This window comes from Camelus ferus, chromosome 7, assembly GCF_009834535.1.
Source record: "Camelus ferus isolate YT-003-E chromosome 7, BCGSAC_Cfer_1.0, whole genome shotgun sequence".
Classification (NCBI taxonomy): domain Eukaryota; kingdom Metazoa; phylum Chordata; class Mammalia; order Artiodactyla; family Camelidae; genus Camelus; species Camelus ferus.
In genome coordinates, this window is record NC_045702.1 from 74,517,228 (window position 1) to 74,544,253 (window position 27,026).

Here is a 27,026-nt window from a genome sequence, read left to right on the forward strand (position 1 = left end):
TCTTATATTAGGAGGGCGGTTTCCGGGAGGCGGAGCTCAGACCCCCATTTTCTTTCTTCTGCTGCTTGAGGTCGGCTGGCGGCGGCGGCGGCGGGACCCGCTCGCTCCGGAGCCTCCCGCGCCAGGCCCAGCGCTGAGCGCGGCTCCAGCGGCAGCATGGGCGGCGCCCGGGACGTGGGCTGGGTGGCGGCGGGCCTGGTCCTCGCGGCCGGAGCCTGCTACTGCGTCTACAGGCTGACGTGCGGCCGGCGGCGAGGCGGCCGCCGGCTTCGGCTGCGCCCTTCGCGGTCCGCAGGTGAGGCCTTGGGGTGCCCTGCAGGTTGGTGGGGACTGGGATACGGGCCTTCCCAGGGGTGGGGGTTGAAGACGCCGCTGGCGCCCTTGGCTTTCCAGTGCTGGAGTAAAATAAGGAATCCAGCCAGAGAGAGAGGGAGGGAGGGACGGTGGTGAGAAGGGCGATGTCGGGAAGCCCAGGTACAGCTGGTGGACCTTCGACTTGATTGGGTTAGTGTATTCACAGCTGCTTCTCTGCCGCCATTTCTTTGTTCAAAATCCCGGGATGAAAAATTGCCCAAACTTTCCTGCCTGAGTCTGGCGTCACAGCAGAGGATTAAGTTTCTCAAAAGCATGTTGGTTGTTGCTTCTTCTGTTGAAGCTTGATCCCGGTCTCTGTGTTACCGAAGAGATTCCCCGCTGTGCACAGAGTTTTGTGGGGCCTGGAGCAATAGATGAAATTCTGCGTGCAGTTAGCTTGGAAAAAGGAACGCTAGAGGGGCAGTTGCGCTTGGACCTGGCCCAGCCTCAAAGGGGAGGTACTTTAAAGTCACCGTGGTATATGTGTGCAAAGTTTGGGAGAGCTCTTGGAGATATGGATATAACTATATATCAAATTAGTAGAGTTGTATGCATGGCGGACACTTTCCTGGAGGACAAGTACTTAAGTTTTATCCAACAGTTAATTGGTGCGTTCAGAATTCTAACCATTAACTGAATGTTGTGGAGCGATATTTCAGGTCATGGAAGCTGTTACAAAAATAAAATAAAATCTGCCAACTAAGAAACTCCTCTTCACAAATGGAGGAAACAACTAAACAGCTTTATTATTAAATAAACATGACACCAGATTGCTACTTCTATCACAGGCAATCTGCCAGTAGTTTTACAAAGACAAAGAATCCTCAACCCTTAATGTACCTAGGCAGATATAACCTATTCATATTAAGTACAAGCCCTCAAGGTGACCAATAATATGTCCTTAAGGGGACTTGATGAACCATTTCCTACACATAGTTCATCCTAAACTCACTGGTCATGAGGATGGTTATTTGTATTAGCTAACTGCATTTATCCAAAGGAAAAATAAGACTTCTCAATATTTTAATGATAACCACGTAGTTACAACGTGGATCCAGGTGTTTCAGAGACAGGCAGATGGAGGCTCCATCTTCCTTAATGTTTAAATTTCAAACAGGTGATGCCAAAGCCCCTAAGAAAGATTTCCTTGGGTTATAAACTGGCAAGAAGCTTATTCAGCTTTTAAAAAGAGACAAAGGAATTGCAATTAGAACTTTGTTCAAGGAAATATCGTAAGAAAAGAGAGTGGGAGGAAAGCGCTCTTCCCTTTTGGCACAAGGGGAAAAATCTGTTGAAAGATTTGTGCTTAAACTTGCAAAGCCTAATTTGTTGTCTTTGTGCCAGAGGCATTTCTGTATAAATAATTAGTCAGGTGACCTGAATTCAGATACCTTCTCACTAATACTTACTCAACATAGTGAACACTGACAAAGTCTTACTTTTAAATCCGATTTTACCAGTTCCCAAAATCACCATTACCTTGATCATGCAGCTTACAAAATAAGTTGCTCACAGTCCATTCTTCCTGAAGCTACTTTTTTGAAGAAGACTCGAGAAATACCCATCTTGTCAGCATCATCCTTACATTTCAGAGGGTGTTTTTTTTAAATTGAGCTATAACATTGTATTAGTTTTAGGTGCACACATAATGATTTGACATTTATATGTATTGCAAAATGGTCACATAAGTTGACATCCATCACCACAGATAGTTACAAATTTTTTTGTGATGAGAACTTTTAAGGTGTATTCTCTTAGCAGCTTTTAATTATACAATGCAGTATTGTTAACTATAGTCACCAAGCTGTACATTACACTTTCAGTACTTATTTCGTTTATAACTGAAAGTTTGTACCCTTTGACCAAAATCTCCCCATTTCCTTCAGCCCCCAAACCCTGGCAACCACCATGACACTCTATTTCTGTGAGTTGAGAGTTTTTCAGATTCCACGTATAAGTGAGATCATTGAGTAATTGTCTTTCTCTGCCTTATTTCACTGGGCATAATGCCCTCAAGGTCCATCCATGTTGTTGCAAATGGATTTCGTTCTTTGTCTTATGGCTGAATACCATTCCAGTGTGTGTTTGTGTATAATATATATATATACATATATATATTTAATTTATACATTCATCCATCAATGGACCCATAGGTTGTTTCCATGTCTGATATTGTAAATAATACTGCAGTGACCATGGGGGTGCAAATGTCTTTCTAAGATAGTGATTTCATTTTCTTTGGATAAATACCCAGAAGTGGAATTGCTAGATCATGTGGTGGTTGTGTTTTTAATTTTTTCAGGAACCTCCATACTGTTTTCTGTAGTGGTTAGAAATTTACATTCCTACCAACAGTGCACAAGGGTTCCCTTTTCTCTACATCCCCACTAACACTTGCTATCTCTTGTCTTTTTGAGGGTATCTCTTCTAACAGATGTAAAGTGATAGCTCATTGTGGTTTTGGTTTGCATTTCCCTGAAGCTTAGTGATGTTGAACACTCTTTCATGTACTTGTTGGCCTTTTGTATGTCTTTGGAAAAACATCCAATCAGTTAAAAAAAAAAAGCCCATTTTTAGTCAAGTATTTTTTCCTATGAGTTACTTTACATAACTTATACATTGTTTATATATTTTGGATATTAACCATTTATCAGATATATGCGCTAATATTTTCTCCCATTTTATAGGTTGCATTTCATTTTGTTGATGGTTTCCTTTGCTGTACAGAAGATTTCTAGTTTGATTTGGTCCCACTTGTTTATTTTGGTTTTGTTGCTTTTTCTCTCAAATCCAAAATACCATGTCACGACCTATGTCAAGCAGCTTGCCACCTATGTTTATTTAGGAATTTCAGTTCATTTTATGGTTTCAGGTATTATGTTCAAGACTTTAATCCATTATGAGTTGATTTTTGTGTGTGGGGTAAAATAGCAGTCCATTTGATTCCTTTGCATGTGGCTGTCCAGTTTTCCCAGAACCATTTATTGAAGAGACTGTTCTTTCCCCATTGTATATTCCTGATTCTTTTGTCATAAATTAAGTGACCATGTATGTGTAGGCTTATTTCTGGGCTCTCTGTCCCACTGATCTGTGTCTGTTTTTATGCCAAAACCATATTGTTTTGATTACTATAACTTTTTTTTGTAGTATAGTTTGAAATCAGGAAGCATGATGCCTCCAGCTTTGTTCTCAAGATTACTTCGGGGCTTTTGTGCTTCTGTGCAAATTTAGGATTGTTTTGTTTCTGTGAAAAATGACATTGGAATTTTGATAGAGATTACACTGCATCTGCTTTGGGTAGTATGCACATTTTAACAATGTTAATTCTTCCAAATATGGAAGCAAAGTTATCTTTCCATTTATCTGTATTTTCAGTTTCTTTCATCAGTGTCATAGTTTTCAGTCTACGTGTCTGTCACCTTCTTGGTTAAATTTATTCCTAGGTATTTTATTTTTTATGATGCAGTTATAAATGGGATTGTTTTCTTAATTTTTCTTTCTCATAATTCATTACTGTGCAACTGATTTTTTTATATTGACTTTGTATCCTACAGCCTTGCTGAATTTGTTTATTAGTTCTAATAATTTTTTGGTGGAGTCTTTAGGGTTTTCTGTGTATAATATGTCATCTGCAAATAGTTTTACTTCTTCCTTTCTGATTTGATGCCTTTTATTTCTTTTGCTTGCCTAATTGCCCTGACTAGGGCTTTCAATATTATGTTAAATAGAAGTGGCAGTCTTAGAAAGCTTTCAGTTTTTCACCATTGAGTATGATGTTAGCTGTGGGCTTTTCATATATGGCCTATATTATATTGAGGTAATTTCCTCTATACCCACTGTTGAGAGTTTTATCATGAGTGGATGTTGAATATTGTCAAAAGCTTTTTCTACATCTATTGAAATGATTGTATTTTTTTCTCTTCATTTTGTTATGGTGGTATATCGCATTGATTTGCACATGTGTGTGCATCCTACAGATAAATCCCACTTGATCATTGTGTATGATCCTTTAAATATGTTGTTTGCTAATACTCTGTTGAGAATTTTTGCATTTGTATTTGTCCGGTATACTGGTTTTTTAGTTTTCTTCTCTTGTGATGTCTTTGTCTGATTTTGGTATCAAGGTAATATGGGCCTTGTAAAATGAGTTTGGAAGTGCTCTCTTCTCTCTTTGTTGGAAAAGTTTGAGAAGGATTGGTACTAATTCTTTTTTAAATGTTCTGTAAAATTCACCAGCAAAGCCATCTGGTCCTCATGGGTTTTGTTTTTTGGGAGGCTTTTGATTACTGATTCAGTCTCCTTTCTAGTAATTGGTGTGTTCAGATTTTCCATTTGTTCATAATTCAGTCTTGGTGGGTTGTATGTTTCTAAGAATATGTCCATTTCTTCTAGTTTGTCCAGTTTGCTGGTGTATAGTTTGTAGTAGTCTCTCATGATCCTTTGTATCTTGTGGTGTCACTTGTAATGTCTCTTCTTTCTGATTTTATTTGAGTCCTCTCTTTCTTGGAGAGTCTAGCTAAAGGTTTATCTTAAAAAAAAATGCTCCTAGTTTCATTGATCTTTTCTGTTGTCTGTCTAGTCTCTATTTCATTCATTTCTTCTCTGAAATTTGTTATTTCCTTCCTTTGTTTAATTTTGTTGAACTTAGTTTGTTCTTTTTCTGGTTCCTTGAAGTGTAAAGTTAGTCCCCCCCCCCCGAATCTATTTAGTTTTTTTTTTTAATTGAAGTATAGTCGGTATAGAATGTCATATCAATTTCTGGTGTTCAGTGCAATGCTTCAGTCATACATGAACATACTTATATTCGTTTACATATTCTTTTTCACCATAAGTTACTACAAGATACTGAATATATATATATACAGTATAAACTTGTTGTTTATCTAGTTTATATATATATATATATATATCAGTTAGTATCTGCAAATCTGGAACTCCTAATTTAACCCTTCTGAGCCCCTTCCCTGCCTTGGTAACCATAAGTTTGTTTTCAATGTCTGTTGAGTCTGTTTCTGTTTTGTAAGTAAGTTCATTTGTCTTTTTTTGGGGGGGGGGATTCCACATGTAAGTGATATCATACAGTATTTCTCTTTCTCTTTCTGGCTTACTTCACTTGGAATGACAGTCTCCACGTCCATCCATATTGTTGCAAATGGCATTGTTTTATTATTTTTATGGCTGAGTAGTATTCCATTGAATAAATATACCACAGCTTCTTTATCCAGTCATCTGTCAATGGACATTTAGGTTGTTTTCATGTTTTGCCTATTATGCACAGTGCTGCTGTGAACATTGGGGTGCATGCATCTTTCTGAATTAGAATTCCCTCTGAATATATACCCAGAAGTGGGATTGCTGGATCATATGGTAAGTCAATTTTTAGTCTTTTGAGGAATCTCCCTAGTGTTTTCCTTAACAGCTGCACCAAACTACATTCCCACCAGCAGTGTAGAAGGATTCCCTTTTCTCCACATGCTCTCCAGCATTTATTGTTTGTGGACTTTCAAATGCTGGCCATTCTGACTGGTGTGAGGTGATACCTCATTGTAGTTTTGATTTGCATTTCTCTGATAATGAGTGATATTGAGCTTTTTTTCATGTGCTTATTGGCCATTTGTATGTCTTCACTGGAAGATTACTTGTTTAGGTCTTCTGCCCATTTTTGAATTGGGTTGTTTTTTTCACTGTAAGTTGCATGAGCTGATTATATATTCTGGAAATTAAGCCCTTGTCAGTCTCATCTTTTGCAAATATTTTCTCCCATTCCGTGAGTTGTCATTTTGTTTTGCTTATGGTTTCTTTTGCTATGCAAAACTTGTAAGTTTAATTAGGTCCTGTTTGTTTATTTTTGCTCTTGTTTCTATTGCCTCGGTAGACTGCCCTATGAGAACATTGCTAAGATTTATGTCAGAGAATGTTTTGCCTATGTTTTCTTCTAAAAAATTTATAGTGTCTTGTCTTATGTTTAAGTCTTTAAGCCATGAGTTTATTTTTGTGTGTGGAGTGAGGGACTGTTCTAACTTCATTGATTTACATGCTGCTGTCCAGTTATCCCAGTACTGTTTGCTGTAGAGACTGTCTTTACTCCATTGTATTTTCTTGCCTCCTTTGTCAAAGATTAATTGACCAAAAGTCTGGGTTTATTTCTGGGCTCTCTGTTCTGTTCCATTAATCTGTATGTGTGTTTTTGTATCAATACTGTGCTGTTTTGATTAATATAGTTCTGTAGTATTGCCTGAAGTCTGGGAGGGTTATTCCTCCAGCTTCATTGTTTTTCTTCAGTATTGCTTTGACAATTCTGGGTCTTTTGTGATTCCACATAAATTTTAAGATTATTTGTTTGAGTTCTGTGAAAAATATCCTGAGTAACTTGATAGGGATCGCATTAAATGTGTAGATTGCTTTGGGTAGTATGGCTATTTTAACAGCATTAATTCTTCCAATCCAAGACATGGGATACCTTTCCGTTGCTTTAAGTCATCTTTAATTTCCTTAGTGTTTTGTAGTTCTCCATGTATAAGTCTTTGACTTCCTTGGTCAGATTTATTCCTAAGTATTTTATTGTTTTGGATACAATTTTAAAAGGGATTGTTTCTTTACTTTCCTTTTCTGATATTTCATTGTTAGTGTAGAGAAATGCCACTGGTTTCTGTATATTAATCTTGTATCCTGCTACCTTGCCGAATTCTTTTATCAGCTCTAGTAGTTTTTGTGTGGAGCCTTTAGGGTTTTCTATATATAGTATCATGTCACTGGCAAATAGTGACAATTTTACCTCTTCTCTTCCAATTTGGATCCCTTTTGTTTCTTGTTCTTGCCTGATTGCTGTGCTTAGGACTTCCAAGACTATGTTTAATAGAAGTGGTAAGGGTGAACATCCTTGTCTTGTTCCAGATTTTAGTGGGAAGGCTGTCAGCTTTTCACCTTGAGTATTATGCTGGCTGTGGGTTTGTCATAAATAGTTTTTATTATGTTGAGATATGTTCCTCTATACCCACTTTGGTTAAAGTTTTTATCATAAATGGATATTGAATTTTATCAAACGCTTTTTCTGCATCTATTGAGATGATCAGGTGGCTTTGTCCTTTCTCTTGTTGATGTGGTGTATCACATTGATTGATTTAGATATGTTGAACCATCTTTGCGTCCCCGGGATGAACCCAACTTGATCATGGTATATAATCTTTCTTACGTGTTGTTGGATTCTATTTGCTAATATTTTGTTGAGGATTTTTGCATTTATGTTCCTCAACAATATTGGCCTATAATTTTCTTTTTTGGTATTGTCTTTGGCTGGCTTTGGTATCAGGGTGATGATGGCTATATAGAATGAGTTTGGGAATATTCTCTCGTCTTCAACCTTTGGAAGAGTTTGAGAAGAATCGGTATGACCTCTTCTTGGTATGTTTCATAGAATTCCCCAGTGAAGCCATCTGGTCCTTGGACTTTTGTTTTCAAGGAGGTTTTTTATTGCTGATTTTATTTCACTTTTGGTGATTGGTCTGTTCAGATGATCTGTTTCTTATTTTTTTTTTTTTTTAAGGTACAAGAGGTTTTTTTGGGGGGTGGGGGAGGGAGGTAATTAAGCTTATTTTTTATTTACTGGAGGAGGTACCGGGGATTGAACCCAGAACCTCATGCATGCTAAACATTCACTTTACCACTTGAGCTGTACCCTCCCCCTGATCTGTTTCTTCTTGATAGTTTTGGTGGACCATATGTTTCTAGAAACTTGTCCATTTAAGTTGTCCAACTTACTGCCATGTAGTTGTTTTTAGTATTCTCTTAGGATTTTTTGTGTTTCTGTGGTGATGGTTGTAATATCTCCATCTTCATTTCTCATTTTATTTGTGTCCTCTCTGTTTTCTTGGTGAGCCTAGCCAAAGGTTTGTCAATTTTGTTTACTCTTTCAGAAAACTAGCTCTCTTGGTTTGATTGATTTTTTTCTGATTGTTTTTAATCTCTGTTTTATTTATTTTCTCCCGAACTTTTGGTTTCTTTCCTTCGGCTGACTTTAGAATTTTGTTTGTTCTTTTTGTTTCTTTTAGGTGGAAGTCTAAGTTGTTTATTTGAGATTGTTCTTATTTTTTGAGGAAGGCCTGTATCACTGTGAACTTCCCAGAATATATATTTTATTCCATAGATTTTGTGTGGTTGTGTTTTTATTGTTGATTGTCTCAAGGTATTTTTTTAATTTCTTTGATTTCGTTGTTGACCCATTGTTTATTTTAGTGGCATATTTTTTAGTCTCCATTCTGTAGGTCTTTTTCTCATTTGTTTTTTTGTGGTTGATTTCTAGTTTCATGCCATTGTGATCAGAGAAGATGCTTGAAATAATTTCTTTCCTTTTTTTTTTTATTTGTTAATTGGTTATTTTTTACTTTGTATTTTTTGGTTTACAATGTTGTATTAGTTCCTGGTGTACAGCATAGTGATTCAGTTACACATATTCATTTTTCTTACTCTTTTTCACTAATTTCTTTCCTCTAAAATTTGTCAGGGCTTCTTTTGTGTCCAAGTATGTGGTCTGTTTTAGAGAATATTTCATGAGCGCATATTGATTTTCTGTCTGGAAGACCTGTCCAGTGATGTTATCGAGTGTTGAAGTTTCCTATTACTGTGTTTCCATTAATTTATCCCTTTATGTCTGTTAGCATTTTTTTTTAAATATATATTTAGTTACTCCTATATTGGGTGCATATATGTTACCGAGTGTAATATCTTCATCTTGTATTGCTCCTTTGATCATTATATAGTGTCCTTTTGTCTTTCTTTATGGCCTTTGTGTTAAAGTCTGTTTTGTCTGATATGAGTATTGCTACTCCTGCTTTCTTGTCATTTCCATTTGCATGAAATATCTTTGTCCGTCTTCTCACTTTCAATCTGTGTGTCCTTCACTCTAGAATGGGTCTCTTATAGGCAGCATATTGTAGGCTTTTGTTTTATTATCTAGTCTGCCAGTCTATGTCTTTTGATTGGAGCTTTTTAGTTTCTTAATGCAGGCATTTATTGCTATGAACCTCCCTCTTCGAACTGATTTTGCTGTTTCCCGTAAGTTTTGATGTTTTGTATTTTCATTTTTATTTGTGTCAAGATAAATTTGATTTCCATTTTGATTTCTTCTTTGATGCATTTAGTTGTTCCATAGCATGTCACTTAATCTCCATATATATGTGAATTTCCCATTTTCTGTTTGTAATTTATCTATAGTTTCATACCATTGTGGGTAGAAAAAAATGCTTAGTATTGTTTCAGTCTTCTTTATTAAGACTTTTTTTTAATGTAATACATGATCTATCTCGGAGAACGTTCCATGTGCATTGGTAAAGAATTCGTATTCTGCTGCTTTAAATTGAATGTTTTGTAAAAGGTTAGGTTCATCTGGTATAATGTGTCCAATGTTTATTCACTGATGTTCTGTCTGGATGATCTATCCTTTGATGAAAGTGGGGTTTTGAATCCCCTACTATTACTGTCTTGCCACCTATTTCTCCCTTTAGCTCTGTTAATGTTTGCTTTGAACATGTATGTGCTCCTGTGTTGGGTGTTTAAATATTTAGAAATGTTACATGCTTTTGTTGGATTCACTCCTTTATAATTATATAATGACCTTCTTTGTCTCTTATTATAATCTTTGTCTTAAAATCTATTTTGTCTGGTAAGTATAGCTACCCAGCATTTTTATGGTTTCCATTTGTGTGGAGTATCTTTTCATCCCTTCACTTTTAATCTTTCCTCAGTGTGTGACTCCTTAAAGCTGAAGTGAGCCTCTATAGGCGGCATATAGTTCATGTAATGTTGTGATTTATAGTAAGAAATATGTATTTAGAGAGTCAATCTTCTATAATAATGATAAATTGAGTGTAACCTGTAGAACTGTGGATTACTATATTGTATACCTGCAGCTCATATTGTACATCAACTATAGTTCAATTTAAAAAGTTTCTGAAGGTGAAAAAAAAGAAATATACATTTGGTCTTCACCCCCCATTTCTGGTAGAGTTTATAAAACCCTTGGAATTCCCTAAGTGATGTCAGAGATAAAGTGTCTTTGTTACATTACTGAGGTGACTTTTGGAAAGCATCTGAGAATGGGGCTGGTTACTAGTGGAGCCAACCATGTGATTAGAGGGTTGGAACTTTCAGTCCCACCCTCCTGACATCTAGAGAGGTGTTAGGGTCTGAAGGTTGAGTCAGTCACCATTGTTCTATGATTTGATCAATTGTGCCTATGTAATGAAGCCTCTATAAAAACCCAAAAGATTGGGGTTTGGAAAACTTCCTGATTGGTGAACATATGGAAGTTTCCCATACCTTGTCCAGTGGATCTCTTCGATCTGGCTGTTTCTGAGCTATATCCTTTTATAATAAACTGATGACCTAGTAAGTAAACTATTTCTCAGAGTTCTGTGAGCTGCTCTAGAAAATTAATCAAACCCACGGAGGAGGTTGTTGAACCTCCAATCTATACCTGATCAGTCAGAAGCGTAGGTGACAACCTTGGACTCAGCTTGCTTCTAAAGTGGTCATGGACGGGGGGAACCTTGTACGATACAGGCCTTAACTTTGGGGATCTGATATAGTCTCCAGGAAGATAGTGTCATAATTTAGATGAATTATAGGACCCGCAGCTGTTGTTTGAGAATCACTTGGTACTGTGGGAAAATATGCCAGGACCAGAAAATGAGTTGGGTGCTATTTTTTTTTTAACCCATTCAGGCCCTCTGTGCCTTTTGATTAGATAATTTAGTCCATTTACAATTAAAGTAATTATTGATAGGTATGGAGTTACTGCCATGTTGCTCATTGTTTTTTGGCTGTTTTGTAATTCCTTTGTTCCTTTCTTCTCTTGCTCTCCTTTATGACTTGATGGTTTTCTGTAGTGGTTATAACAGTCTATTTTAAGTTGATAACTTAAGGTTGAATACATTCTAAAGCTCTACATTTTTACTCACACACAGACATTTTATGTTTTTGATGCCAAAATTTACAACTTTTTATCTTGTGTATCCCTTAACAAATTATTATACTCATAGTTATTTTTACAACTTTAGACTTTTAACCTTCATAAGTGATTTACCCACCACCATTACAACATTAGATTATTTTGAGTTTATATATTCATCTTTAACAGTGATATTTATGCTTTCATTTGTGTTCCTGTTACTAATTAGCACCTTTTTGTTCAGCTTAAAGAAGTCCCTTTAACGTTTCTTGTGAGGCCAGTGTAGTGGTGCTGAACTTCAGCTTTTGCTTGCCTGGAAAACTCTTCATCTCTCTCTCCTTTATGAGGGACAGTTTTGCTGGGTAGAGTCTTCTTGGTTGACAGTTGTTTTCTTTCAATGCTTTAAATATGTGGCACTACTCCCTTCTGGCCTGCAAAGTTTCTGCTGAAAAATCTGTTGATACTCTCACGGTGGAGATCCCCTTGTATGTAACAATTTGTTTTTCTCTTGCTGCCATTAAGATTTTCCCCTTGTCTCTTAACTTTGGACATTTTCATTATAATGTGTGTTGGTGTGGGTCTCTTGGGAGTCCTCCTGTTTGTAACTCTGTGCTTCCTAGGTCTGGTTGTCTGTTTCCTCCCCCATGTTAGGAAAGTTTTCAGCCATTATTTCATCTTAAAGTTTTCTGCCCCTTTCTTGCTTCCTCTGAGACCCCTATAATACAAATGTCGATCTGCTTCATGTTGCCCCATAAGTCATTTCAGCTATCTTCGTTTTTTTTTTTTTTTTTTTTTTTTTTTCATTTTGTCACTGTGATTCGGTGAGTTCCACTGCCCTGCCTTGGAGTTCAGTGATCCTTTCTTTGCTTCATCTAGTCAGCTGTTGAACCTAGTCTGTTTTTCAGTTCAGTTATTGTATTCTTCAGTTCCATGACTTCTATTTGGTACTTTCTTATATTTCCTGTCTCTCTGTTGAAATTCTCACTGCATCTGTCCATTCTTCTCCCGAGTTTGGTGAGCATCTTTATGAATGTTATTCTGAACTCTTATCAGGTAGATTACTTACCTGCATTTCATTAAAGTTTTTTTCCTGAGGTTTTAATCTTGCTTTCCTTTGGAACATATTCCTCTATTTCTTCATTTTGCTTGACCCTCTGTGTTGACTCCTATGCATTAGATGAAACTGCCACCTCTCCCAGCCTTGAAGGAGTGGTCTTGTATAGGAGCTAAACCTTATTCAACTCTGCCCCAGCTCTTAGTTGTTTCTCAAAAATTTGTGATTGTCCAACCAGCCTATTTTATTTTTAATAGCTTCCAGTATTTGAGGGTGTGCCAAGAGCTGTCACTGACCCAAAGGGGAGGTTCTCAGTCAGCATCTCGATGCAGACTGATTGGAAGTCAGACCCTAAGGTAGCAGTTTTTAAAATATGCAGATATACCTCTTGCAGGGAAAGACTGGGAGACGGGTATTTCTGTCTGCTCCCTCTTTACTAAGCTGTGGAATGACAGATGATTAAGTACTCTTTCTTTGTTTGCTACTCTCTTATTGAACCCATGCATCCAACACCAGAGCCAGGTGATCTAGGGTGGCAGCCCAAAACCTGAGGTGCCAGATGCATGCACAGGCTCCTTTCTGGGAAATAGCAGTGACCTGCAGCAAGGTAGGGGAGAGTGCGAAGATGGCGCCCGTCTGGCTTCCTTGTCTCCAGAGGGTTTTGCTCTCAGCCTTTTTCGCTGGAAAGACTGATTCCAGTCTGTTGCTCTTGCTGTGCCCTGGAGGGTTAGCCATGGTGAGTGTGCAAGCCCTTCAGGAGCTGTTTCTTAGTTCAGCATAGCCTTGTGGGTCTTGTGAGGGCAAGCCCCGTTAACTTTCAAAGCTAGATGCTTTGGGGGCCTGTCTCTCAGATGGAAGTCTTAAAACTTGCAGCACGGGATGTGGGGGTCCTAAACCCCTTGCTCCTCAAGGAGAACCTAGAAATTTGTGAGTTCCCTGCCAGCTGTGTGTCACTGCTCTGAGGGTGGGGCTGGTGGCAGGATTGTGTCTCAGCCTTTCTTGTCCATTTCAGAGTGGGTTGTTTTCTCATTTGCCCAACATGTAGGAGTCACTTGGTTTCTAGATTTTACTCAGAGGGAACTGTTCCATATGTAGCTATAGATTTGGTGTGTCTGTGTAAGGAGGTGAGTTCAGGATCTTGCTATGTCACCATCTTGAACATGAACCAAGTAATTGTTTCTTTGTCTTAAAATTTAAGGAATTTGTAATTCCTGTATTGTTCAGATTGTTTGAGAGCTTGAAAGGGGTGGAAATATTCCCAATTCATTCAACAACCTGACAACAAAACCTGACAGGGGAGCACGAAAAGACTATAAATCTGTCTCAGTTATGAATAAAGGTATAAAGTACTAAATAAAATATTAATAAATCAAATCAATCAGGCAATTAAAGTAGTAATATACCAAGACCAAATGGACACGCAGGGAAGATTCATATTGGAAATATATTGATGTGATTTTTTGCATTAATAGATTAAAAGCCAAAACACACGATGACTCTATAATTAAAAAGAAAGTTAACTTACGGTTCCCAAATGGGAAAGCTGGGGGCGGGGGATAAATTGAGGGTGAGGGATTAACATTACACACACACTACTATATATAAAATAGATAACAGGGACCTACTTATAGCACAGGGAACTATATTCAGTATCTTGTAATAATCTATAATGGAAAAGTGTGTGTGTGTATGTATGCATATATATATATATATATATATATATATATAACTGTATCACTTTGCTGTACACCTGAAACTAACACTTTGCAAGTCAACTAGACATCAGTTAAAAAAAGGCATTTGAATATTATCACTTATGATAAAAACTTGCAGCAAGTTAGGAATAATAGAAAGAAATGTTCTTTAACTGATGGAAAGCATCCATCAAAAACCAAAAGCACATACTACATTTAATGGTAAAACACTAGTAGCATCCTTACTAAATTCAAGAAAAAGAAAAGGACAGCTGATATCGCAGCTGTTATTCATCATTGTCCTGGAGTATTTGCTAGCTTGATAAGAAAAATGCATATGATCCAGCAGTTCCACTCCTGGGGACATATCCCGAAACACAGAAATGCTTTAAGGTGGGCACTATTAACTCCCATTTAATAGATGAAGAAACTGAGCCTTGGAGAGGTTAAGTCTCTCAGCTGGTAGCTTACGTGGAATTTGAACTAGATTTATTTAGCCTTGGCTTACTTTTAACTACCACGTTGCCCCTCCTTCTACAGGTGAAAATTCTATGATGTTACACTTTTTCCTATAAAATTTTGTTTAGCTGTTTATAAATAATTTACATATCTATAAAACCTTTTTAATGGCTTTGTGGGAAAATATATAAGGCAGTTGCAGGATTTTGAAATACCTTAGAAGTGTGGATGAGTTAAATTTATATTTCTGCCATGTGAATGTGTGTAAAGTTACACAGCGTCAGAGCAGTTAGGAGCTTTGGGAACCAGTTACAGTCTTCAGCCAAGCCTTGTAATTTACAGATGAGAAAACTGAGACCCGAGAAGAGTTTAAGTGATTGCCTGCAGCTTTATATTTTCATTTTTCTGGTCTCTGCTAACTCCTGGCCTCAGTTTCCTTTGTAAAATGAGAGATTTTTTATGAACCCCCCCCAAAAAGTCTTTCCATTCTGAAAATCTGCTGTTTTGTCATTCTTTCATTTTCCTTTTCGAGTATTCTTTGGGTGAGGTACTTTCATAAAATGTAAATGAGGCAGGTAGTGGATTCAGGCGTAGCATCGGGGTCCAAGGGCTCTGATTATAAGACGTGGGAGTGGGAATGTGCTGGCCTTTTGGCTTCTAGATTTCCCTAAAGTTGCTTTCTTATTTGGCTTCCTCAGGACATCATATCATTTATTGGTTCCCATAATCTAAACTTGTCCGCTTTGTTCATATTTGTCTGTGATTGCTCTTTAAGCAATATACTCAGTTTTTTAAACTACAGGAGTAATACATGTTATTAAAAAGTACTTATTATTGTGGAGAAAAAATTAAGTACTCATGAACACAGGGTAGAAAATAAGTCATAATCCCAGCATCAAAAGATAACAACTTTTAATAATTTGAGGGACACTTTTTTAAAAGGCGCAGATGTGACATACAGCACCTATTGTTGTAAACTGCCCCCCTACCCCTCCCACCTCCCCACCCCGTCTCGTGGACACTTGCACTGTCTGACTAGTTAATTTTTTTGTTTGTGTGGTTTTTTTGGAGGGGGTAATTTGTTTTTTTATTTTTTGAAGAGTGAGTTATTTATTTAGGTTTTTTTTGAGGGTGGAGGTAATTAGGTTTATTTATTCTGTTATTTTTAGGGGAGGTACTGGGCTTTGAACCCAGGATCTCGTGCATGCTAAGCATGCACTCTGCCACTTGAACTGTACCCTCCCTGCCGTAGTTTCATTTTGAAGGAATCATGTTCTATGTCTATAACACAATGATAGTGTTATAAAAATGGCTTGTTTTTCCTGTGGTGATTTCTGTAAAGAGTATTTTTTTTTTTTAAAGATTGAAGCTATAAATTCTAAAAGTACCTGAGCATATCCAGCATTTGACCATGCTAGCTTTTACTCAGAATGACAGCTTTTGTCCTCACCCCCAGCAGGACTGTTATTCCAGCATCCCAGTCATTCTGCCTCCTCGTTCATATAAGCCAAGCAAAATGGCCTCACGGGCAGCATGACTGGGTTACTCTCATAGCCTTTCCTCTGGCCTGAGGCACTCTTAAAACTGTGTTCAGTGATAAAAAATATGAAAATGAATATATATATGTATGACTGAACTATTATGCTGTACATCAGAAATTGACACAGCATTTAAACTTTCTGTACTTTAATTTAAAAAAAAAAACTGATCGACATAGTTCTGCTTCATGCAAATCTTGGTTCTTAATGAATCTGTGCCTGTGGGGAAGTGTTCCCCTGGATGAGTGTACTTGATTTTTAAAAAGAAGAAACAGAAAGTGCTGTTAGCATGCAGTGCCTTACTAAAAGGGAAACGCCAGGTGACAGTTGGCTAATTTCTTAATGTCTATAAGTCTCAGTATTCCATCTGTAAACTGAGAATTCTAAGAGTATCTTCTTCCAAGGGTCACTTGAAGATGAAAAGGGATAAGGCATATAAAGTGCTTAAAAGTGTGCTTAGCATCAGACTATGCATTCAGTATTGTTTGTAAAAGAAAATTTAAGTCTCACATTGATTTTAAATTAGTTTTAAATAACTTTATTCTTATGCAGAAGACTTAACCAATGGCTCATACGATGACGTCCTAAATGCTGAACAGCTTCAGAAACTCCTTTACCTGCTTGAGTCAACTGAGGATCCAGCCATTATCGAAAGAGCTTTGGTCACCGTGGGGAACAGCGCAGCCTTTTCCGCCAACCAGGTGAGTGCCCGCGCCTCGCTCTCCCATCTCACACGCCAGGCGCGGCTGTGACCCCGGTATGTTACTGAAGCTCCCACAGCCACAGATTTTTCATTGGTAGTGTGGCTGTGTGTCCTTACAGCGTAACATTAGTTTACTTCTGAAAAGCACAGCTGATAGTAACACACTTAGTGGTAGTCTTCTAGATCCCTGTGAAGTTGGTCACTGGCATCACGTTCCTAGTAGCGAATCAACACTCTGTATTGCACGGCCTTTTTAATTATTTAAAATTCAGCAGTGCTGTAATAGAGCGATGAAAGCATCCAACGTCTGCATGCTTTACGTTGTATACGGAGCTGAGGAGGCTGGGTCTGATGCAGGCGGTCCCTGGTCCACGCTCTGACAGCCACAGGCCAGTGTAAACGGCCTCTGCTTCCTTCTCCCCTCTCCACGTGTGGAGAAAAAGTAAAACATGTCGTAGTTACTTAAGAATTCATTAACATTGTCATGAATGCAAAATTATTTTGAATCTATACTTTATTTCAGGCTCTTTTTCTCCAGCATGTCAAAGTTTACTTACTGTATAGCTCTAGAGAGTTACAGGGAGATATAAGGAATATTTGTGTACTGCTCACATTTCAGTTGCAAGTGACAGAACCCAGCTTAAATTATTTTAAACCTAAAAGGGAAAATAGTGAGCTCAGTTAACTTGGACATCCGAGAATAGCACTGGCTTCAGGCACAAGTGTGCCCATGGCTCAGATGTTATCAGAGATCTCTCTTGCCCTGTCTTCTGTCTTTTCTTACCCCCTGCTTCTTGTGTATTGGTCTTTTTTCCAGCCACAAAGAGGTTTTCTTCACAGGGATGGAAAGAAAGCCACTGGCCTCTTCAAGCCTTCATCCCTGTAGCTCATGATCCAAAAGGTGGAGTTGCTCTGCGAGGATCAGTTGCCAACCTTTTGGATCCATTGCTGGGCCCAGGCACCCAGGACCACGATTAGCAAGACCTGGCTCACGTGCACATCCTCCAGCCGGAAATGGCAGGGATGGCTGTGAACACGGTTGACCAGCAGTCCCACCAGGCGCTGTGTGGGATGGAGGAGCAGCTGTGTCTGCCTCATTGGATAGAGGGGTGCCAGGCAGACAAAAACAACAGATGGTGACAAGCTTATGCCTGTATTGGGGGTATTTCTGACGCCATAGTTTTATATTCCTCTGAAACAAACGGTGGTCAGAGTGGGTCAGTAGCTTTCTTGAGTAGTGGGAGTTGGTGTCCCGCTGTCACAGTGCGTTCATCCGCTCTAACAGTACAGGTTTAAAAAGAAAGGGCTGTTTTCTGGTACCCACAGATCCTTGGTAAGAACCTGGAATTGCAGAGGGAAAGCTTCTTTTTTATCTTTCTGATAAAGCGGCATGTTTTGGCCTGACAGGAGTCATTTTCAGCTTATTTTTCTTGTAAGAATTGAAGAGGTTAAAGCCTTTTTCAATGTTGAGACAAAGGCAGCTAGTAACATAGTGTTGCAGTTGATTGTGAGAAATCCCCAAATTATTTTTCCTTTGAGAATCTGGGCAGCATTTACAAGCTGTGTGGAACTTTAATTCCTCCAGATTTAATAAGTATTCCTCCCGACGCCCCCAACTGAAAAACGGCTCTCTTTGGGGGTAGAGTCCGTGGAAGTACTATGTTCAGTTCTCCCCTCTTGGAGATTCCCAGCACAGGAACACAGGAATGTGTCCCAGTAAAGAGACATGCTTACTCTTGTTATATACCCAGAGTTTCTCAGACTTGCTTAACCATGAAACCTCCCTTTTTTTAATGGAGCATCTGTTAACATCTTGAGTGGTTAGTATTCCAAAGTATACATTTTAGCTAAACACTAGTGTTCTAAACCTTAACGCATTTTATATTGTCCTGTAATAGAGAAGTTATGTAACTTACTTCAGGGTAAAATAATTTTGTTTGTACATTGCTTGAGATCATTGCAGTAGCTCTGCAAATCTTCATTGTATATCTCCGTGCTATGGTTTAAATATTACAGAGCTTAAGAATTTATTTTCAGTTGATTTTCTTTACCTGTAAAATTATGAATAGTAAGCTTTTTAAAAAAAATAGGAATTATAGATTTTGTATGGGAACACTACTTCCAAGAGTCATTAATTTTTATTTGTATTTGTGAATGTGAAGAATATCCTGAAGGGGGCCGCATACTGAAGTCGCGGTCCTGTGTCTTTCCCGTTAGGTCGTTATTCGTGAACTGGGTGGTATTCCAGTCGTTGGAAGCAAAATCAACAGTCCCAACCAGAGTATCAAAGAGAAAGCTTTAAATGCACTGAATAACCTGAGTGTGAATGTTGAAAATCAAATCAAGATAAAGGTAAGTTATCTGAAATCACAAATGTGTAAGGTTTTCTGTAAATGAAAGTAACAAGGAAAATAATGAAACTGTAGCAGACCATCCTTTATAAATTTGTAACCAAGAATTACCTGTATTTTTTCTAGCTTTATTGAGATATAATTGACTTAGAATATTGTGTAAGTTTAAGCTATACAACATGATGATTTGCTACACATACATATATATAGCAAAATGATTACCACTCTAGCATCAGCTAACACCTCCATCACCTCATCTAATTATGTGTGTGTGATGAAAACATTTGAGAGCTACTCTTAGCAACTTGCAAGTATACAGTATAGCATTGTTAAGTGCTGTCACACTGCTGTACCTTAGACCCCAGAACTTAACTTGTCTTATCATATTAAGCTTGTACTCTTGGACCAGAATCTCTCTATTTCCTTCACCCTACCGTTCTACGCTCTGTGTCTATGAGTTCGACTTTCTTAGATTCCACCTATAAGTGAGATTGTTCAGTATTTACCTTCTCTGTCTGACTTGTTTCACTTAGCATAATTCCCTCAAGGTCCAGCTATTTTTCACAAATGGCAGGACTTTCTTCTTTTTTATAAATAAGTAATATTCCGTTATGTAGATAGACCATATTTTCTTTATTCATTTGCCATTGATTGACACTTACTTCTATGTCTTGACTATTGTGACTAATGCTGCAGTGAACACAGGGGTACAGATACCTCTTCCAGAGAGTGATTTTGTTTCCTTTGGATATATACCCAGAGTGGGAGCGCTGGCTCATATGGTAGTTCTGTTTTTAATTTTTTGAAGAATATCTGTTCTGTTTTCTGCAGTGGCTGTAACCACCGTCAGTACACAGGGATTCCTTTTTCTCCACATCCTCACCAACACTTGTTACCTCTTGTTTCTTTGATAATAACCCTTCTAATAGTTTGTGAGGTTTGTGTGTGAGGTGGTAACTCACTGTGTTTTTGATTTGCATTTCTCTAATGATTAGTGATATTCAGCATCTTTTCATGAACCTGGTGACCATTTGTTTGTCTTTGGAAAAAATGTCTGTTCAGTTCCTTTGCTCTTTTTTTATGAAGAATGAGGCAGAGGAGGGAGGGACCTGAACCAGCCAATGAGAGGTGCAGTGGACTTTTGAATTTGGGGTTCAGTTTAATCCATGAGGTAAAGGAACCAGGGCAGAATCAGATAACATCAGCAGAAAGACACAGTAAGTTAGGAAATGATGTTAATTAAAAATTTATTGAGCTCCTGCTCTCTGTTAGAGAGTTTAGAAATGAACATGATTAACTCTTGTTTGAGGAAAGCCAGAAGGAGGGACAAGGCAAGTCCACAAATAGTCGTAATTCAAGGCAGAACATGATGAAGTACTTTAAGGAAAAATGTAAGTAAAATATCGTTGAATACACAGAAATGAGGCATCTTATTCACAAGTTTCTGTAAAAGGTAGCTCTTAAGAATCTCGCTCATCAGAACTTGTAAAGTTTCTCCAGGCAGAGTTGAGGAACGAGGGAATCCAAGAGAAAGGACCAAGGTGAGGTGGGCACAGCTCCAGGAGTAACGGAGCTGGGCCGTTTGGTCATCTTGTCGCTAGAACTGAAGAGATTCAGAGGTAATAAGGATGTGCATGCTCAGCACATTTTAGGAAACGCTTTGAAAGACATTAGCATCCTATGAAAATAGATGATTTGTAAAGGGCTAAGGAAATGCCATTTTTTGAAGGATGGATGGCTAATAAAACTATGACCCAGGAGAGCCAGATTGATTTGTAAATACTATTTAGATCTTGAAACCAGATTAAAAATTCTAATCTCTTTGCTTCACTGCTGTTACTTTAGTTTCGATGGTAACATGGATACATTTGGATAGTTTCAAAAGTCAGTACTGGCTCATGGGAAAATTGGCAATTTCTTAGAATTTCGTATTAGGAAATTTTTCTTACCTGTTAGAAGTTTTGGTGGAATTCAGACTTAGGTGAATACCAATTATTTTTAAGACGCAATGTTTCCAAGCTGGAAAGGCCAGACAGAAAATAGAGTTTTAGAAAACTTTCCATTACCCTGGGTTCACCTGAGATCTGTCCTGTGTGACATGGGTGTACCACTGGCACTGGGTTACTTTTCGTCAGCAGTGGTTTACGGTAGCAGGAAGGAGTAGTTCACGTACGTACACCTCGGTAAGTCAGAACCCTGGGCCCAGTAGTCTGGCCTCTGCTTGCTTCTGAAAGAAAGATCTCTAAAGAAAAGTTGTATTTCACTTTGTCCTCCCCACTCCCCTTTCTTTTCTTCTAACGTGATGTGGCCCCTAGACCCTACTGTTCAGGGACTTGCTGGTGCAGAACAGCCCCACACATCTTCCTCCTGGCCCTGGTGTGCCCAGACACAGACAGGCAGACTGAGTTGGGAGGCCCCCAACAAGTGAGAGCCCCCACTGGTGTTAAGATCCTGGTCTCTGGGGTTGGACATTGCTCCACTGACTGATAAAGGTGAGCAGGGGAGCCAGGCTCCTTGAAGACTTTAAAGTCTTCATCTGTAAAATGGCCCTAGTAACACTCCCTCGTTAGCAATGTCCTGGGATGTCGGGGGGATCTCTATAAAAGGCCCAGCACGGCGCCTGCTGTGAACAAGGGCAGCTTTAAAAGGAAGTCGCCCACGTTTGAGGGCTGGATAGAAATGCCATCTTTCTCAAGAAGACAGTCTCATCCTGAGTAATCGCCCTGCTCCACTGTGCATAAAAGCTACTGTTCAGTAGCTTCTAAGATGCTCCCTTTTCCCCCACCTTCAGGTGTATGTGAATCAAGTCTGCGAGGATGTGTTGTCTGGCCCCCTGAACTCCGCGGTGCAGCTGGCCGGACTGAGGCTGTTAACAAACATGACAGTTACCAACGACCACCAGCACATGCTTCGCAGTTACATTACAGACCTGTTCCATGTGTTGCTCACAGGAAATGGAAGCACCAAGGTACGAAGGAAGCTGTCATTACTTAAAGTGCAAAGAGCTATTGCATCCAGCTTACTAAGATTGGCATTGAATTTGTAAGTCACCTATATCCTAGTTGAGGTCCCTCAGAAAGAGAAAGTTAAAAGTTTAAGGGAAACCCTTACATGGGCCTCAGAAAATACATTATTTTTATCCCCTAGTACTGAATTTCAAAATTAATGTGTGAAAATAATCTCTTATTTTAGTTATCAATAGATTGGTATTCATTTGTGTTTCTGAAAATCAGTTTACTTTTTATTGAAATGAATTAGCTAGCTCCCCCTCAACCAGATACAGGGCCATCCTGATTGAAAGGAATCTCTGAGTGACGTGCTGGGTAATCACATTTTTTGCTTACTTCAGGGTTAACAAACATTTTGCTTGATTCAGCCGTTATTTGTTGAAAAATCATTCTAAACCTTAACACTTCTAAGCTTTAGTCGTGGACGTCTCTGCACTCCACTTTGACCCGTTACGTAGATGGAGCTGAGTTAACTGGGACACCCTGTGGAAATCACCTGAGCAAACCCCTCAGACAGGTATGCATTCTTATCCAGGGCCATTTGTCAGGAAGCAGCCTGGAAACAGAAGGGGCCTACGCGGAGGTTCCGATCAGTTGCATTGCTTAGTCATCCACATTTTGCTGCGTTGGTCTGTGCTCTCTGGCACCGTGGAGAGAAAAACGCAAGAGCATTTTAGAAGGCCCAGGTGTGAAGCCAGACTCTGGATAGTCCACTTCACTGAAGTTACTTCTGAGGTTATCAAACTGTGATTACAGGAGAGCCTCACTTTTAGTCCTTTTCGGATGTGTTGAGATGTTTTCACACGGGCTGTGTGCATTTCCAGTGGCCACATTTATTTGGATCTAGTCCAAGATGTACCTAGAGGCATTTAGAATTAAATGGAATCATCATATTAGCAATATTTTAGCAATATTACCCCATCCGTAGGCAATTTCCTAAATGCATACACCCACCAACACCCCTCTCCACTAGAGCAAGGGAACTTCCAGCCCCTGAGCCTCTGGGGAGACTCCGTTCCCCCCACCCCGTGGCCTTGCAGCTGTAGAAGAGAACCTCTCCTCTGCCTCTCTTGCAGCTCCCTTGCCCCAAACCTCCGAGGACACTGAATTCAAAGCCAGGCCATTCTGGCCTGGGAGCTGTATAGATCTGTCCCAGACATGGTGTGTGTTTTAATATACTTTATGACTTTTTAAAAGGTGACTCACACCACAATAGTATGTTCTATTTTTATTTTGTTTTTCCATTACATTGCGTAGTATGGTATTTCTGGGACAGAAAATTTGCTTTTTTGGTCTTTCTGGGAACCTAACCACCGATTGTTTCTCCATTAAAAAATGAGTTTAAAGTTCCAACTTGCAAGTGAACCCTTGGATAGTAATCCATTTGTAAGTGGGAAAATGTACCTGTTTTAGATATTTTCTTAGTAAATAAGCAAGATGAATTTTTAAAAGCTGTATTTTTAATAAGTGATCTCACTGTACTCTAATAACCTTTTGGGTTTAATACTGATTTTTAACTAAATGCAGATAATGGAAGATGAAAGTGAATAAACCTTGTGTTTGCTGCATCTGCCATGAAGACAAAACTAATGGTGGTTGGGGCAGGGCATAGCTCAGCGGCAGAGTGCTAGCCTAGCGAGCATGAGGTCCTGGGTTCAATCCCCAGCACCTCCATTAAAAAATAAATAAGTAAACCTAATTAGCTCCCCCAAAAAACAAACAAAAATTTTAAAAAGAAAAACTAATGGCTTAAAAGAAATGTTCTGGAGTCACCACAAGATGGCGCATGTGACGAGAAAAAACAGGACTGAACGCCCTGTTGAAAACAAAATACATGTATGTAGCTTTTTAATCTGTAGTTGTATCTGTGTGTTTTTTTCCTCACTTCTGTGGAGCACAGCAGCATGGAGTTTTAGTTCAGGCTACTAACTAGCTATTGCTCTTACTGCTCCCTGTTGTCAACCTGTCCTCATGGATGACTAGTGAGCCTTTTTAGATTTTGTTGACTTCATCCAGGCTTATTTCATAGGTTCAGGACTATCCTGTTTCATAACTCTCACCCTTGTTTTCCTAACTGAAACTTCGTTGATGTTGGAGACGAGTGTTTATTCCTTCCGACACTTAATCTCCTTACTCCCCGTGAGGCCGGACCAGGTCTGACAGTGACCACCAGGGGGCGCACTAAAGAAGAATCAGAAGTCGTCCTCACTTTTACCTTAAGAGGCTGTAATTTATAAAACACGTGCTTACAAAACATGGTCCACGCGTGGACAAGAAACTGTTACCGGTGGTTTCTGCTGGGGAGTGGGACAGGCAGACAGGATGGTGGCTTTTGTTGTTACTTTGTTCTCTTCTGCACTATTTGAAATTTATCATGACCATATATTTTATAAATATTTTAAAAATAATTGAAACAGTAAAGTTAAGCAAATTCTCACATATTCCTCTTTAATTAACAAATTAGTATGTACAGCCTGATCAAAGGAATGTGTGAGTATATAGGATCTGTGCATAAGGACCAGAGAGAAAATGCAAAACTTAGTAAGTTATTGTTTCTGGTCGGGAAATGTGGGTGAATTTCCTTTTCCTTTGTGCTTTTCTATACTTAAAAAAAGAAATGTTCTGCCGTAAACACATGCCTTGGTCATCCAAAAAGGGTTTATGGAATGACATCTGTTCCTCCCCAGGTCTAGTGGAGAGCACAGTGGTCACTTTTCCTGACTTGAGTATCCTCTCCCTGCTCCTCACTTTCCGTAATTTCAAGTATCTTGTAGAAAGTATAGTTTTACATGACCTCTGTTTTTAAAGGAAGAATTCTATTTGAATGTTTTTGTTACTGACTTTTCAGTTATAAGTGATAAGAATGCTGATATTTTAGCTAGTCAGCTCAAAGTTAATTGTTTGCTGATTATTATCTTACTGTCTATTTAAATGATTATAAAATACTGCACATGTTAAAAAAAGCTCCAAGAATCATAGTAACCTACTAAAAGGGGCCATATTGTTAGTCTTTATAACCAAACTATCTCTGAATTTCATACTTTAAGTAGAAGTAGACGGAGCTTTGAGAGATTCCTTTTTTGTTCCAAAGATCGTACTTTTACTTAACAGTAATCATAGTAAAGATCGTTTATGTTACATGTTAGACTTACCCTGTGTTGGGTATGTATGTGGGTGGGGGGTGGCTAGTGAAGACATTCACTGTTTTCTCCCTGTGTCCCTAAAGTGTAATTGGGAAACTAAGGATTTTAAATAAGATGAATGGAGGAGGTTTCATGAGTGGAGAGAATTTGAGTCAGATCTTGAAGAATAGGCAGGTTTTAAAACGTGGACATAGTTGGTGGGGGGCGGTTGGGGGAACAGCATGCCAGGGAGAGAAAATCCATGCTTGCTGATCTGAAATAAACCCATATTCTTATTTCAGGTTCAAGTTTTGAAACTGCTTTTGAATTTGTCTGAAAATCCAGCCATGACAGATGGACTACTTGGTGCCCAAGTAAATAGCCTACATACTTGTTTTATAAAAATACAAATATATAGATTTGGACAGATCAGGTAGGAAAAGATTTATCCCAAAATGTTAACAGGGATTCTCTCTGTGGGTATTTTGTTTTTGGTTCATTTTGCCTGTATGAGTTTCCTAAACTTTCTGTAATGAATATAGTTCATATTTCAAAATCATTTTTAAAAGTTCTCCTTAGCAATAGTAAATTATGTTTCTGACTTTATCCAATTTGGGGTACTTGGGTCATCACATCTTTTGTACTCGACCTGTTTATGTTCAGTGCACCTGAGCATCCCGTGAAACAGTAGCATTTATGGAGTCCCCGCTGTGTGGCTGGGCTGAGTGGCAGTATACGCCAGGGAGGACGGCACAACGGTGCTTGTCCTCATGGAGCTTACAGTCTAGGGAGAAGAGACAAACATATGTGAGAAGTGAGCAAGAGAATGAAAAGCTGTGCTAAGTGCTCTGAAGGAAGCGCAGGTAGTGCTGTGGTAGAATGGACCTCGACTCCCGTAGCACAGGGGCCCTGTCGTCTTCATCTGCTCAGCCCCGTGCCCCGCACTGTAAGTACAGCTAATGTCTGCTGAGTCAGTGAGTGTCTATGATGACTGTGTGATGGATCTTAAAAAGGAAACGGGTATTTGTCCAAATGACTACGTTCTAGGATTCCAAGGAAATTGTATTTTTGAGCCAAAACACGAAACCTCTTTTTCCCGATTTTACACATTTATATTATGCAGTTTCAGGGATAATTTTCTGACAAGATTTTTTTTAATGTATTCAGTGCAGTTTTAAAATGTGAAAATATACCTGGAAAATGTTTTCATATATTTTTAACACTCACTGTTTTGCTGTTTCAGGTGGATTCATCATTCCTTTCGCTCTATGATGGCCATGTAGCAAAGGAGATTCTTCTTCGAGTTCTCACGCTATTTCAGAATATAAATAACTGTCTCAAAAAGGAAGGCTGTTTAGTTATTCACCCTACTTTCACTAAAGGTTCACTGTTTTACCTGCTATATGGAGAAGAATGTGCCCAGAAAATGAGAGCTTTAGTTTATCACCAGGATGCAGACGTGAAGGAAAAGGTAACAATGCTACCAAAATTCTAACTGGTTGGTCATATTTTTTTTCCAAAGAGCAATGTAGTGTAGACGTAATCCACATAAACTTCTCATTTTTCACCTTCTTAGAGCTACTGAATTGAAACAGTAAGTGTCATGTTTTAGCTTTAACACAATTACAACTTGCCATGGTCTTTCTGGTTTATTTTGGACCATGTTATTGACACCAAATTAATATAAGAGCTTGTTCTTATACCATTTTCTTTTTATTTTGCTTTTTGCTGAAACACTTCAGTTATTTCCTCTGCATGGAGTGACAGTGACCTTTTTTGTGTGTAAGCTACCCTTCAC

At 38.7% G+C, this 27,026-nt stretch overlaps 1 protein-coding gene and 1 long non-coding RNA gene across 4 annotated transcripts; one reads left to right on the forward strand and one right to left on the reverse strand.

Annotated features, from left to right (window-relative positions):
* ARMC10 (armadillo repeat containing 10) lies at positions 1–26,928 on the forward strand. The gene is made up of 6 exons (XM_032484177.1): positions 1–295; positions 16,597–16,745; positions 18,965–19,099; positions 21,890–22,066; positions 25,531–25,602; positions 26,472–26,928. The coding sequence occupies exons 1-6, from the start codon at positions 157–159 to the stop codon at positions 26,721–26,723; spliced, it is 924 nt and encodes a 307-aa protein (XP_032340068.1). The 5' UTR covers positions 1–156; the 3' UTR covers positions 26,724–26,928.
* Positions 20,321–26,592, reverse strand: LOC116665027. Of its 3 annotated transcripts, XR_004321610.1 has the most exons (4): positions 26,456–26,592; positions 25,878–26,012; positions 21,048–22,965; positions 20,321–20,701 (listed from the first exon to the last, which is right to left on the reverse strand). It is a non-coding gene; the product is annotated as an uncharacterized LOC116665027 (long non-coding RNA). The 3 variants fall into 3 exon arrangements; XR_004321611.1 differs by having other exon boundaries at positions 20,321–22,965; positions 25,897–26,012; XR_004321609.1 differs by having other exon boundaries at positions 20,321–22,965.
* Positions 26,929–27,026: the final 98 nt, after the last annotated feature.